Below are 12,863 nucleotides of genomic sequence, written 5' to 3' on the forward strand. Positions count from 1 at the left end.
CACCCTGGATGTCGTTTATGTCAATTTTGTTTTTAAAAGTCATCAGTAGCCTGAGATCTAAGAAATGGACTTACATTAATTTAATGAATACTCGAATATAGAAAAGGAATTTTAACATTTTATTTCCAACATGTGCTTTTGGACTTGTTCTTTAGCTATTGAGAGAGTGTGCTTAGCCAGCTGCAAAACAAATATCCCTTGGGATAAATGGCAGGTTTTCCCCATTTAGCTTACAGTCTTTCTAGCCTTATGTTGTCATTCTCATTTATTTCATTTTTTTTTTATTACTTTAAGCACAGTTAACCTCAATAAACATAATATAAATCATTGGGTTAGGTTAGGTAAGATACTGTCTTGTATAGTATAGTATGTCAGACTTAGTAAGTGTGTGCTAGATAGAAAAATTACTATGAAAAAATCTTTATGCATCGAACAGGAAACTTCAACCCATATCTACTGGAGAACTAGGAGGACCAAATTCTTGATTTTCCCCCTCTTCCTGCCCCCCCTGCCCCAAAAAGATCAACATCTGTTCCTACATTGTTCTTAAAATTCTTTAGTGATAGAAAATTTACAATTCAACAACTGGAAGGATTAGTGAAAAACAACATTTTCTGAACAAACTGAGGGAAGACTAGTTGCTCTGCTTCTGGGGTATGAAGAAGAACCTAAAGGCTGAATTTCTGGTTTTTAAAGCAAGGGAATAAAAAGTTCAAGTTACAAACCAGTGTGTTTAAGTGATCAAGCTTTCCTGTGCCTCTGAACTGGATAGGTAATACTGCTATTACAGACTGAAATTCAAGGAAGTGTTTGTTTGGTTATTGCAAATCTGGTGTATCCCCTGGTACTTTTGCAGGTTATACTTTTTAAAAAAGGCTCACTGAAGAAGGTGCAAAACAGTTGTAGAAGTCAGGCTTTCCGCAGAGTTTCAGTAAAGCCATTCTACTTTACTGCTGTTTTGTGTGGCTGTCTTGTTTTCCCCTGGAAAAAAGGGGGATGGGTTTAACTTAACCTCTGTTTAGTAATAGCAGCACACTAACTAATGTATCTGCAACACCAGAGAACTGAATTTGTCAGTGACTGTTGTGTCTCTGTTTTAGCCTGCATGTGATATTAGGGTCATTACAGGGTGGTCCTCTTCATAATAACTTGAACAAAAATACCGTACACTGGTATGAAATACATACAAATATCACCACTAAGGAAGAGATGAATCTTGTTGATAATATTCCTTTTTTTTTTAATTTAAATTGTAGCTATGTCACTGAAAAATATTTTAATGTCATTATCTACATTTGCAATGCCTGTAATAAGCTTTAAAAATTTGTATGCATCAACTGTCTGTTTTTGGTTTGGTGTAAGCTACTACTGTGTAACTTCTCCTGAACGTTGATTTGTAGAAGAGATTCCTATGGAACTGAAGGCAACTTTCTCAACATGTAAATAACCTGTTTTTTTACCTACTCAAACTGTAACTTACCCTGCAGTGGCAACTACTTCTGACCAGAGAACATGAGCTTATCTTGTGCTGATGACACTTTGAGGGAAGAAACTGGCCAGTACTCCTGTGTGTAGAACAAGTGCTTAGGAAAAAGGAAGCTGATTGCAGCTGAAGGCTTTCACTGTGATGCGTATGTTCTGCCATGGCAAACAGCATTCTGCTTTTCAGGGTTCAGGGCACCAACCACACTGAGTGTGGTTGATCAGTCACTGATTGATATTCTAGTAAGTATTTGTGGAAACTGAAGAACTTGAAAGATGATACAAACAACTCGGGAGAAACAGTTCAATGGTACTGTAAAAGGCATATCTGTACAAATATAAGTCATTAAAATTTTCAGTCAGTCTTATGTTTGGCAATGTTTTATCTGTTGCTGGTTCTGTGGCTGTCATGTCATATATAGTGAAAGCAATGTGTGGAGACAAATTGTTCAAATGTTACCTCCAGCTACCTATGCATCAGCAAAGGAAGGTTTTAAGAAATCATTAGCTGTATCTTTACTGAATTCTATAGAATCCCTTCTTGAGACCTGTTCCTTTGGAAGGGAAACTGTAACAAGCTGCAGTAACAGAGGGCTTGAGGAACTTGAAGCCCTTCTTCTATCAGAAGCTGTATTCACAAAGGTAAGATGCTCTTCCTTGTGTAATGCAGGCACCTTTCCTATCTTCCTGCCTCTCCAACACCATTGGAGAAGACTTAGCTGATTGTGCCCATATGTAGGAAACAGTGTTTAATAGGAAGCTCTTATTCTTTTTCAATTCCAATTCCAATGAAATGTTTTACTAAGTTGTTCAGTGTTCCAGTTGTTCCTTGTCTTTAAATGGGGGAGACATCAATTTGATGGATGGACGCTGGCTGGATAAGGAATTGGCTGAATGCCCACTTGCAGAGAATTGCATTCAACATCCCAATGCCCAGCTGGATATGGGTTAACGAGTGGTGTCCCTCAGGGGTTGGTGTTGGGACCAGTCATGTTCAACGTCTTTGCTGGTGACATGGACAGTGGGATCAAGTGCCTTTAGCAAGTTCTGCTGATGACACTAAATTCTGTGGTTCAGTTGATAACATTGGAGGGAAGGGATGGTATCCAAAGGGACCTTGACACATTTGAGATGTGGCCAATGCCAACCTCATGAGTTCAATGTGAAGTGCAAAATCCTGCACCTGGTTTGGGGCAATCCCTGGCACAGCTACAGGCTGGGTGGAGAAGAGATTCAGAGCAGCCCTGCAGAGGAGGACTTGGGGATGTTGGTTGATGAGAAACTTAACATGAGCTGGCTTCAGTGTGCACTTGCAGCCCAGAAACCACCCATGTGCTGGGCTGCATCAAAAGGAGCATGACCAGCAAGTCAAAGGAGGTGATCCTGTCCCTCTGCTCTTGTGAGACCCCACTTAGAGCACAGTGTGCAGTTGTGGTGTCCTCAACATAAGGACATGTTCATAAGGAGCAAGTCCAGAGGGCCACAAGGATGATCAGGGGCTGGAGCACCTCTCATATGAAGATAGGCTGAGCAATTTGGTGCTGTTCAGCCTTGAGAAGAGAAGCTGTGTGGAGACCTCATAGTAGCCTTCCATTATCTGAAAGGGGCCTATAAGGATGCTGGAGAGGGGCTCTTCATCAGGGACTGCAGTGATAGGAGAAGTGGTGATGATAGGTTCAAACTGAAACAGGAGCAGTTCAGGTTAGATATAAGGAAGAAGTTCTTTACTGTGAGGGTAGTGAGGCACTGGAACAAGTTGCCCGAAGAAGTTGTGAATGCTCCATCCCCAGTAGTGTTCAAGGCCAGATTGGAAGGGGCTTGGGCGACATGGTCTAATGTGACGTGTCCCTGCCCATGGCAGGGGGTTGGAATTAGATGATCTTAAGGTCCTTTCCAACACAAACCATTCTGTGATGTTATATATATTTTTCTGTGCTAAATCTGAGCCATTGTTGAATATAAAATCATTTGATGTGACTGAGCAATCTGTTCAGAGTTATTAGATTAAACATAAAATTGGTGTTTCAGCATTTCTTTTAGTGTTCTGTGATAGTGAATACTAAACTGAACCAAGCAAAAAACTACCAAAAATGCTAGCTGCATTTGTGTGTGTAGTATTTCTCACAGTTAAGTTAGCAGGGTAGGACTAATGGCAGCCTTGGGGTGGGGGGGTGGAGGGGGGAAGCAGAAGTCTTCTGGTGAACAAAGTATGTTCTGGCATTCTTTATGCTGAAACAACTCTTCTTCTCCAGTCAAACCAACATTCTGGTCAAATCAGCATAGTGATAGGATCCTCCTAGGAGAGGGTTAATTTTTTTTCAATGTGCATTTTGGGGTTGATTTTTACCCTAGGTAAATATAGTTGTAGAAAAGACTAGTGCTTTGAAACCATTAAATTACTGATGTGGTGTTTTGGGTTTTTTTTCCATTCCAAGTTTTGTTCCTGGGGATGTGCCCAAGAAACGTTTCACTCTAGATCTCTAGTTATCCACGAACTTCTCTGTGCAGAGCTAATGCTGAGACGTAACACTGAACTCTAGACCAGATGGAAGATCTTTCTTAAGTAGGTACTGTGTGTAGATGTTTCTTTTGATACATGGAAGTTGAAAATTTGAGATTGAGGTGTCACTTTTTCTTCAGATAATAGCTCAGAAAAGCATAAGCATTTTGTATGACCAGTGCCACAGTTTAATGGCTGTCCTGGGTTCAGCAGTAGCAGTCATTTTTTCTCCTTAGTAGCTGATGCAGTGCTGTGTTTTTGACTTTCAGCCTGAGAACAGTGCTGATAACACAGATGGTTTTAGTTACTGCTCAAATGTTTAGTCTGACCAAGGACTTTCTGAGTCTCATGCTCTGCCAGGGAGGAGGGGAAGCCAGGAGAAGCAGACAGGACACCTGACCCAAACTAGCCAAAGAGGTATTCCATACCACAGCATGTCATGCCCAGGATGAAAACTGGGAGGTACCCGGAAGAGCTAGTTCACTGTTTGGTCAGGCTGGGTATCTGTTGGCAGGTGGCATTGTATTTTCTTCCCTTGTTATTTCCTTTATCATTATTATTATTGGTGGTATCAGTAGTGGTTTGTGTTATGCCTTAGTTACTGGACTGTTCTTATCTCAACCTGTGGGAGTTACATTCTTTCAATTCTCCTCCCCATCCCTCCGGAAGCAGGGCTGGGGAGGAAGGTGGGGGGAGTGAGCAAGCAGGCTGCGTGAGTCTGAGTTACTGACTGCACTTAAACCGCAACAATAGCCTACACAACAGGGCCAGTGAACAGGAATTGAATGACGATCCTGGACAGGGATTGTATTAGCAATCTGGTTTTAAAGCCCAAAGCAGCATGAAACAGCAACTTGAATGTAGTCCACAATAATTTAAGAACACTAATAGGAAGAGAGCTGTTTAGGGGGAATGCAAAATTAATGCTCCTTCCTCCCTCACACATGAGCACAATCAGTGAACATAAGAAACTCTATGCATTTTATACAAGGCTAATGTGAAAGCTTTTAAATCAAAGTGCTTGGTTCAGATTGTATTTGTATCTTGCTCTCTTTCTCTAGGCAGCTTGCATTTGCAGGTATTGGCCATCCTCTGTAATTAAAGAGGAGGATGAGTCAGGTCAAAAGCATAATAGCTACTGGAAATCTGCAACCAGTAGCACCATGCCTGATGAGACTGTGATACTTGCAAAGGTTTGATGTGTTAAGCTGAGGAGCTGGGTGTGTGACAGGCCTTCGTGCATAGATAAAGGCTGAATCTAGGCCAAAGACTGTAAAGAGTAAGCACTAGAGCCTAGTTGAAAGAGTAGAAAATGCAGGAACAAGGTATTTTTGGCAAGGATAAGATGAATAGACAAATGAAATCCTACATAAGCCTGTGTTTGAATTTCATTGCCTCTCCTCACTTTCTCTCGCTTTAGTTCTTTGCCTTAATCTCAGGTTATATTGTGCAGTTTGGCTGTTCTGCCTCAGTTAAAATTCTGGTTTGCTTGTCGTGATTAATGTTGAAATGCAGCCCAACGTTTAGGGATGATCACATGAGTATGTATGCTTTGTCCTGATGTTTTCTGCCCATGGAAAGCTGAGCACCTAGCAAAGGAAAACTGAATTGAAACAAACTGAGAAATACTGAAATAAAAATTGTTAAGAGAGCTTGGGGTGGGAGGCAGAGAGGTAGAAAACGTGTTGAAATGTATTTTATCCAGCAATTTAAACCTTAAGAGCAATGCCGTTTGTAGAAAGCCTAGAATAGTGCAGTCAAAATGTCTCATTGGATTGTTCTGGAAATGAGTTTGTTCACAATAAGTGCTTTTAGGTTGGAGTTTTAGAAGACAGCAAATCCTTACTAGACAACCAAATGGTTGTATTGCAAAATTTAACTGGATTTTTACATACCACTCACATTGCATTTTTATTGACATTCACAAGCAAAAGTAGTTAATTTGCAAAACAAAACAAAAAATCATTTTAAAAAGAGAACAAAAATCTTGCTGCAAAGACCGGCAAAGACCGTAAAAATATTAACTTAAAAGGACTATGCTGACAAAGTGTTTCTAAGTTGCAGAATCTGAGGAGTTACATGCTAGGCTTGAAAATACAGTTTGGAATTTTCTGTCAAAAGCACGAAGTATAACAAATGCAGTGAGATACTGTGACCCTACTTAGCTAACCACTGAAACACTGTTCTGCGTGCTTTGTGTTAATGCCTGCTAACTATACCTTCAAGGCATGCCATCACAGCTCTCCAACTGAACCTGCTGTCATGGATTTGAGTGGCCTTCTATGTCTCCCCTACATTTGCGGCAGACAGTGGTGATCGGACAACAGATACATTTTGGGGAAGACAGCAGCAGGAACCTGGTACGTTCTAGTATGCCTATGCTGAAAGCAACACATAAGAAGACTGATACGTAGTGGTGAGAACTGTCCTGAACAGTGGACTGAGATGACAGCCTTCAGTTTTAGAAGCTGTGCAGGCTTCAAAGGATGACAGTCTGATCCAGCCTCTATCTCCCCACTAGCATGACTAATTTTCATCAATCTCTATGGTGCTTTTGCTGTGTGAAGGAAACATAGAAGAAGAAATGCCATTTTCTAGTACAGGTTGCAGTGATGGCAGGCATCTTTCTTGTTAGATGGGCGCCTGAGCCAAGTGTAAGTGAGTCTCAAAATAATCCATGGACTCCCCTTCTTGAGGCTCTGCTAAAATCTGGTAGTCCCCAAAACAAATGATGCACTTCCATGGCAGGTCAATTTTGTTTAAGTAACCCAGTTCTGTTTGGTCCATGATCAGTTTAGTTTTCTTGCTCATGTTCTTTATCTCAAAACAAAGTTCTGCGCTCTTCAGTTTCCTGTACAACTGCAAGGAGAACTGAATTCGAGAAACTCGAGCATCCATGAAGTTGTAATGGCAGACATTATAGACATTATCGGTGGATATAGAACTGGCTAGATGGCCGCACACAAAGAGTTGTGGTCAATGGCTCAATGTCCAGCTGGAGACCAGTAATGAGTGGCGTCCCTCAGGGATCAGTGTTGGGACCGGTCTTGTTTAACATCTTCATCGCTGACATGGACAGTGGGATTGAGTGTGTGCTCAGCAAGTTTGCTGACGACACCAAGCTGTGTGGTTCGGTTGATGCCCTGGAGGGAAGGAATGCCATCCAGAGGGACCTCGACACGCTTGTGAGGTGGGCTGATGCCAACCTCATGAAGTTTAACCATGCCAAGTGCAAGGTCCTACACCTGGGTCAGAGCAATCCCCGGCACAGCTACAGGTTGGGCAAAGAAGAGATTCAGAGCAGCCCTGCGGAGAAGGACTTGGGGGTGTTGGTTGATGAGAAAATGAACATGGGCCGGCAGTGTGCACTTGCAGCTCAGAAAGGCAACCGTATCCTGAGCTGCATCAAGAGGAGTGTGACCAGCAGGTTGAAGGAAGTGATCCTGCCCCTCTACTCTGCTCTCATGAGACCTCACCTGGAGCATTGTGTGCAGTTCTGGTGTCCTCAACATAAAAAGGACATGGAACTATTGGAACAAGTCCAGAGAAGGGCCACAGGAATGATCAGGGGACTGGAGCACCTCCCATATGAAGACAGGCTGAGGAAGTTGGGGCTGTTCAGCCTGGAGAAGAGAAGGCTGTGTGGAGACATCATAGCAGCCTTCCAGTATCTGAAGGTGGCCTATAGGGATGCTGGAGAGGGACTCTTCATTAGAGACTGTAGTGATAGGACAAGGGGTAACAGGTTAAAACTTAAACAGGGGAAGTTTAGATTGGATATAAGAAGGAAATTCCTTCCTGTTAGGGTGGTGAGGCACTGGAATGGGTTGCCCAGGGAGGTTGTGAATGCTCCATCCCTGGCAGTGTTCAAGACCAGGTTGGATGAGGCCTTGGGTGATATGATTTAGCGTAAGGTGTCCCTGCCCACAGCAGAGGGGTTGGAACTACATGATCTTGAGGTCCTTTCCAACCCTAACTGTTCTATGATTCTACATTAGAATCCCGGCCAAACTTGGTCATTTCACCTGTCCTGACCTGTTCTCACTTACAGAAATTCAAGCAACGAAACATCATTTTGTCCTCTTGACAAGGATGGTAAAAGGTCATGTGGAGACATGTTACTGTTTCTTCAGTTTCAACTTCTTCAAAAGAGGTCATGATGAAACGAGTCCTCAAAACAAAGTAAAATCACAGCATGAAATCACTGTAGTACCAAAAGAACTGGCTTCACAGTGGCATTAAAATACTACTGTATAGTGACTATATGTAATTTACTGCTGACTCTGAATGTAATGAAACCACTGGAATGAAGAAGTGAGAATTGAGCCTACCAACTCCATGATAACCCTCACTTTTCACCACTTTGCCAGGGACTCGTTTGGTGACCCCAACTCTGTGCTGAACTCCTCACATCATTTGATTGTGAACCTCCTGCAATGGCTGCGTAGCACTTCAGAAACACACTCCGTAAAACACCCACTACTGTCAACTGGTGATGACTTATGTCATAAGGCTTGCACAGGTAGGTTTATCTTTGGAAGAAATATGTCACTTGGCAGTGACAGTAGTGTTTACATTATGGACTTAAAATGGAGTACTAAGTAGTATTGTCTGGGCCTGCACACTCTGTTTTATGCTGTAGTCCTTTGACTAGAAGGTATCAGACAAGTGACTTCTACAGAGTCTGGCTGTAGGCAGTAATATTTCAAATACATATAAAGCATCATTTTGGCTCTTTAGTCATAATTTGCCTCTTGTATGAAACAAAATACAGTGTTTAGAAGTGACTAATGTGATAATATGTAAACTGAAAGCAAAAGATGGAATCGTCAAGACATAAAGGAGGAATTGTCACCAACTCCAGCTATTTTCCTGCTGCCTATTGTTACATCCCAGCTATTTGCTACAGAAGTACTTAGCTAGGCAGTGAAAATAAAAAGTAACTTTTGGGATTTGGCGGTGGTGTTTTTTGAGTTTTTGGTTTTTTCCTTGTGTAAGCTTCTCCCATGCAGCACAGAGGTGCTTATGAACTAAATTCTAAAGTCTGAGTATTTGCAGTGTATCCTAATAAAATCTAAGAGGACAGATCACAGTGTTTCCTATATAAGCAAGTATTTTCCTGCACTGAAACTTGATCTAAAGAAAAAGCTACGTACTTAAAGTAGGAACGAGGGAAGGAGTTCTCAGTTATCCACCAAAGCAGCATGTCAACAGCCATTTAACTGAAATAATACAGTGGAAATGTTTGTTGCGTTTCTCCTTCTAGTTTGCATGTTTCTGACGTGTGTCACACAGATCCTGAGCTTTCCCACTAGCTCTATTGAGTGAATGACGCTGAACAGCAGCTCCCACTTTAATCTTTCATTTGTGGGTAGCTGAGTCATCACTGCAGTTAAGTCTTCTGACTTGTGGGTTTTTTCAAGGCTAAATTATACCACTGTCCATGAACTCAAAGCACAGTGAATGGTGACATATCAGTGCATCACTTTCTGTGTGAAACCTCAAAATCCTTCTTATACCTTTAACAGAGTAACAGCAACAGTTCTGACGCAGGAGTGCAGCAACCTCATCTTGATGACTGAAGTAGGCTACAACAGTGCTTCTACCTAGCTTAAATGATTAGAGAAACAGAAAATGTCAAGTAGCTCTGGGAGCTTACTTCAAAACAAACTAGGAAATACCACCTGTGCTTTTGACAGAAGCATAGAGGTGCTCTTACAGCAAGTTATTCTTTTGGCACCTGCCAGACAAGCTGCGGTGGCACCTGTGTCCATCCCTTCTCCTACTAGTATGCCTGAACTCCAGGGAGCTGGAAGCAGCTCTGTGAGCAGGAGGATGGCCTATCTTTTTCTGTGCTTAGTTCTGCCCTTCACTGTTTTGTACCAGTGTGAGGATGTGAGATGTTACATGAGATCAGCATTGGTTAAAGGACAAAACCAAGTCATTTAACTTAGTTTGTGGACTGACCTATGGAGACAGTTTTGTCTGGGGCCTTTGATATCAACTTAAAAGCATGCTTTGCTTCCATTAGTGGCTTCCTTAATTGGTTTCTGAAATGCATCAGGACAGGGCAAAACACAGGACTAGAAAGAAAGATATTTTAAGAAATCTGCAATGTGTATCAGATCGTAACAAAATGTTGGATTTATTCACGTTTATGGATTTTACAAATGGTTCCTTTACTAATCAGGGAAGGGGAAGAATGGCCACTGATTGCTTAAGCAGCACACAGATAGAATCACAAAATGGTTTGAATAAGAAAGGATCTTAAAGCTCATCCAGTTCCAATCCCCTGCCATGGGCAGGGACATCTTCCACTAGACCAGGCTGCTCCAAGCGCCATCCAACCTGGCCTTAAACACTTCTAGGGGTGGGGCAGCCACAACATCTCTGGACAACCTGTTCCAGTACCTCACCACCCTTGTAATGAAGAATTTTATCTGAATATCTAATCTAAATCTACTTGTGTGCCACCTCAGGCATCCCAAACTCAGCTGCAGAGTTCTGCATTAAAGGTTTGAGGTTGGACTGAGCATACTGTCATGTATATACTTGTAGGAGAGTCTATTTACCTAGATTGTATTGAACAAGAGAAAGATTTGAGAACTGCACTTGGAGAAGGCAAGTTTTCTATAGTCAAATCCAGACTTCTGCAGCTATAAGGTAGCCTGCTACACTGCTGTTGTCTGTACCTTGAGTCAAGCAAATCATACCCACCCATTTTCCTGTCTATCAACATAATCTCCTCCACAGTGCATCGTTATCCTCTCAGGAGTGCCCATTGCAGGGGGATGATCACTGCCTTGGCCCTGCTGGCCCCTGGTGCTGCTACAGGCCAGGATGCTGCTGGCTGCCTCAACTCCAAACAGCGCACCCCACCAACGCCACTGCCTGTGTCGGCACTTCCTGAGGAATTCCCGGCCTCCCCTGTGCCCTCACACGAAGATCCAGCCCCTCCCCCCCCGGCACGCCCCCTTCCCCCGTACCTCAGCGCGGCCTGGCTTCCTGCTCACCTTCCTGTGGGAGCACTCCGAGCTTCCCTGTTTAAAAAGCTCTTTTAAAGCTGAGGGTCTGGCGAGAAATGATTCTCAGGTGGGTATCGGAGGGTCCCCTCGGGCCCGCAGCTGCTCCCTCACAGCCCGGTACCTCAGAACTCGAAGGTGGGGAAGGCGGGAAGCGGTGTTCAGCAGCGCCCTCCCGGCAGCGCCCTCTCGCCGGCGGGACGGGGGTCGGCTGCGAGGGAAGGTGGGAGAGGCGAGAGGTGTCCAGAGGCCCGGGAGAGGGTTGGGGGTGGTTTTCAAGAAGTATTCGGGGCTCGTCTGTGATTATGGTGAGTAAACCGGAAAAATAATAATAATTTAAAACAAAAAATCCTCTCAGCTCTGCCTGGGGTTTAACACGGGTGTCTAGAAACGTTGCACTCATGAGGAACCAGTGGTGACAGCGATGTTAAAGATAAGATGTGGAGTTCGTGGGCTCAGGTTCCAGACCAAAAATACTTAGTTTCACCCCCAAATGAACACTTTGAAAAGTAAAACTCTGTGGTGTTTTGAATACTAAAACATAAGCAGCACATTGTAAGTGTAGCAGTTGACTGGTGGTGTTCTTAGATGTATTTTAAAATACTTGGTTATTTGCTCCAAGTGGTTCATCTTCATTGTGCTGCTTTGGGGAAAGAAAAACATAGGTGTTCCGTGGCTGGTGATCTAAGCTGAGCTGAAAATTTCCCATTTTACTAGGTAGTCCTTCCATCTTGCTTCCTGTGAGCACCAGTCTGGTAAGAAAACCAGAGTAATTCTCTCATCTGTGGAGACAGTGTTCTCACAGGAGAATGGATAATTGGTACATAAACTCTGAAAATCCTGAAAGATACAGCAAGGCCATGAGAGGCCCGAGGAAGCCTAAACAAGCAAGATAAGAAGAATGCTAGATTTCACCGAGTTAATGAGAACTGTGGAGTGTTGGCAAGCTTTTGAGGTCAAGTTCCCACACCTGTGCTTAACCAATTATATGCTAGTTGCAAAGGGTCTTCAGGACATGTATCCAATCATAATATGCCAAATCACTGTAAGTGCATGTAAGAAATAGTATTTAAGGGGTTAAGGCTTTGTAATAAATGGCTTTTGTCTGATCATATTGATCTCTGACTGAGTCCATGTATTTTCTGCGGCACTCATCCAGCTGCTTCTTTTTCTTGTTAAGCAGGATTACTTCCGAGCACAGAACAAGAACAGAATGCCAGAAAAACCCTGTTTCATCCCGGTCTGAATCTGAGATATTTGGCATATTCGGAGTCCTCCCTCCTTTGTGCTTGTGCAGTGCTATGACCAGCGAGGTGTTCTGCCTTGATAAGGACCAGAGGTTTGATTGCTTTGATACGGGCAGTAAGATACTGCGTTAGTTCAGATAAACTATTCTTCATTTGTGGGTTCTTTTTTATTTAGTAAACAGGTGAATTACTCGTGGGGTCGTAGTTCTTGTAGAATAGCATTTATCTGCACACACACTAATGGGTCTGCTGCCTATGCTCATCTTCCCTTACATCTAAAACAACGGGGGCTAAAACTGTGCTTTGCAAGAAGTCACATGGAAAAACAGAGAAGGACACAGATTCTTCCAAGTTTCTTTCTTACAGAATGACTTTCTTGCAGCAGGCAGGGCTGGGCCTGTGCGCTCACACAGAAGCCTGCTGGAAAAGCCAGAGTTGTGCAACCCTGCTATTTATTACGTCTGTTGATGACTCATTCCTGTCAGCATTTTGGGTCTGGAAACAGCCAGCTTCCCAGGCCACCAGAGTTTACTAGAGTTCATGGCTGTATTACAGTTACTTTTTAAATTGAAATCTCTCTGGTCAAAAGTGAAACTGCAAACGGATGTGTAA

General features: G+C 43.0%; 1 protein-coding gene across 1 annotated transcript; it reads right to left on the minus strand.

Moving 5' to 3' along the window:
* Positions 1-6,499: 6,499 nt before the first annotated feature.
* Positions 6,500-10,685, minus strand: TIFA (TRAF interacting protein with forkhead associated domain). Its single transcript, XM_057398350.1, is given in 3 exon segments — positions 6,500-6,902; positions 7,980-8,153; positions 9,139-10,685. Coding segments are annotated over 3 exon segments (639 nt in total). The 5' UTR covers positions 9,201-10,685.
* Between the last annotated feature and the right edge of the window lie 2,178 nt (positions 10,686-12,863).

This window comes from Pezoporus wallicus, unplaced genomic scaffold (genome assembly GCF_028554395.1).
Source record: "Pezoporus wallicus isolate ANWC-B61680 ecotype Strahan unplaced genomic scaffold, APGP_CSIRO_Pwel_v1 scaffold_13931, whole genome shotgun sequence".
In the NCBI taxonomy this organism is placed as follows: domain Eukaryota; kingdom Metazoa; phylum Chordata; class Aves; order Psittaciformes; family Psittacidae; genus Pezoporus; species Pezoporus wallicus.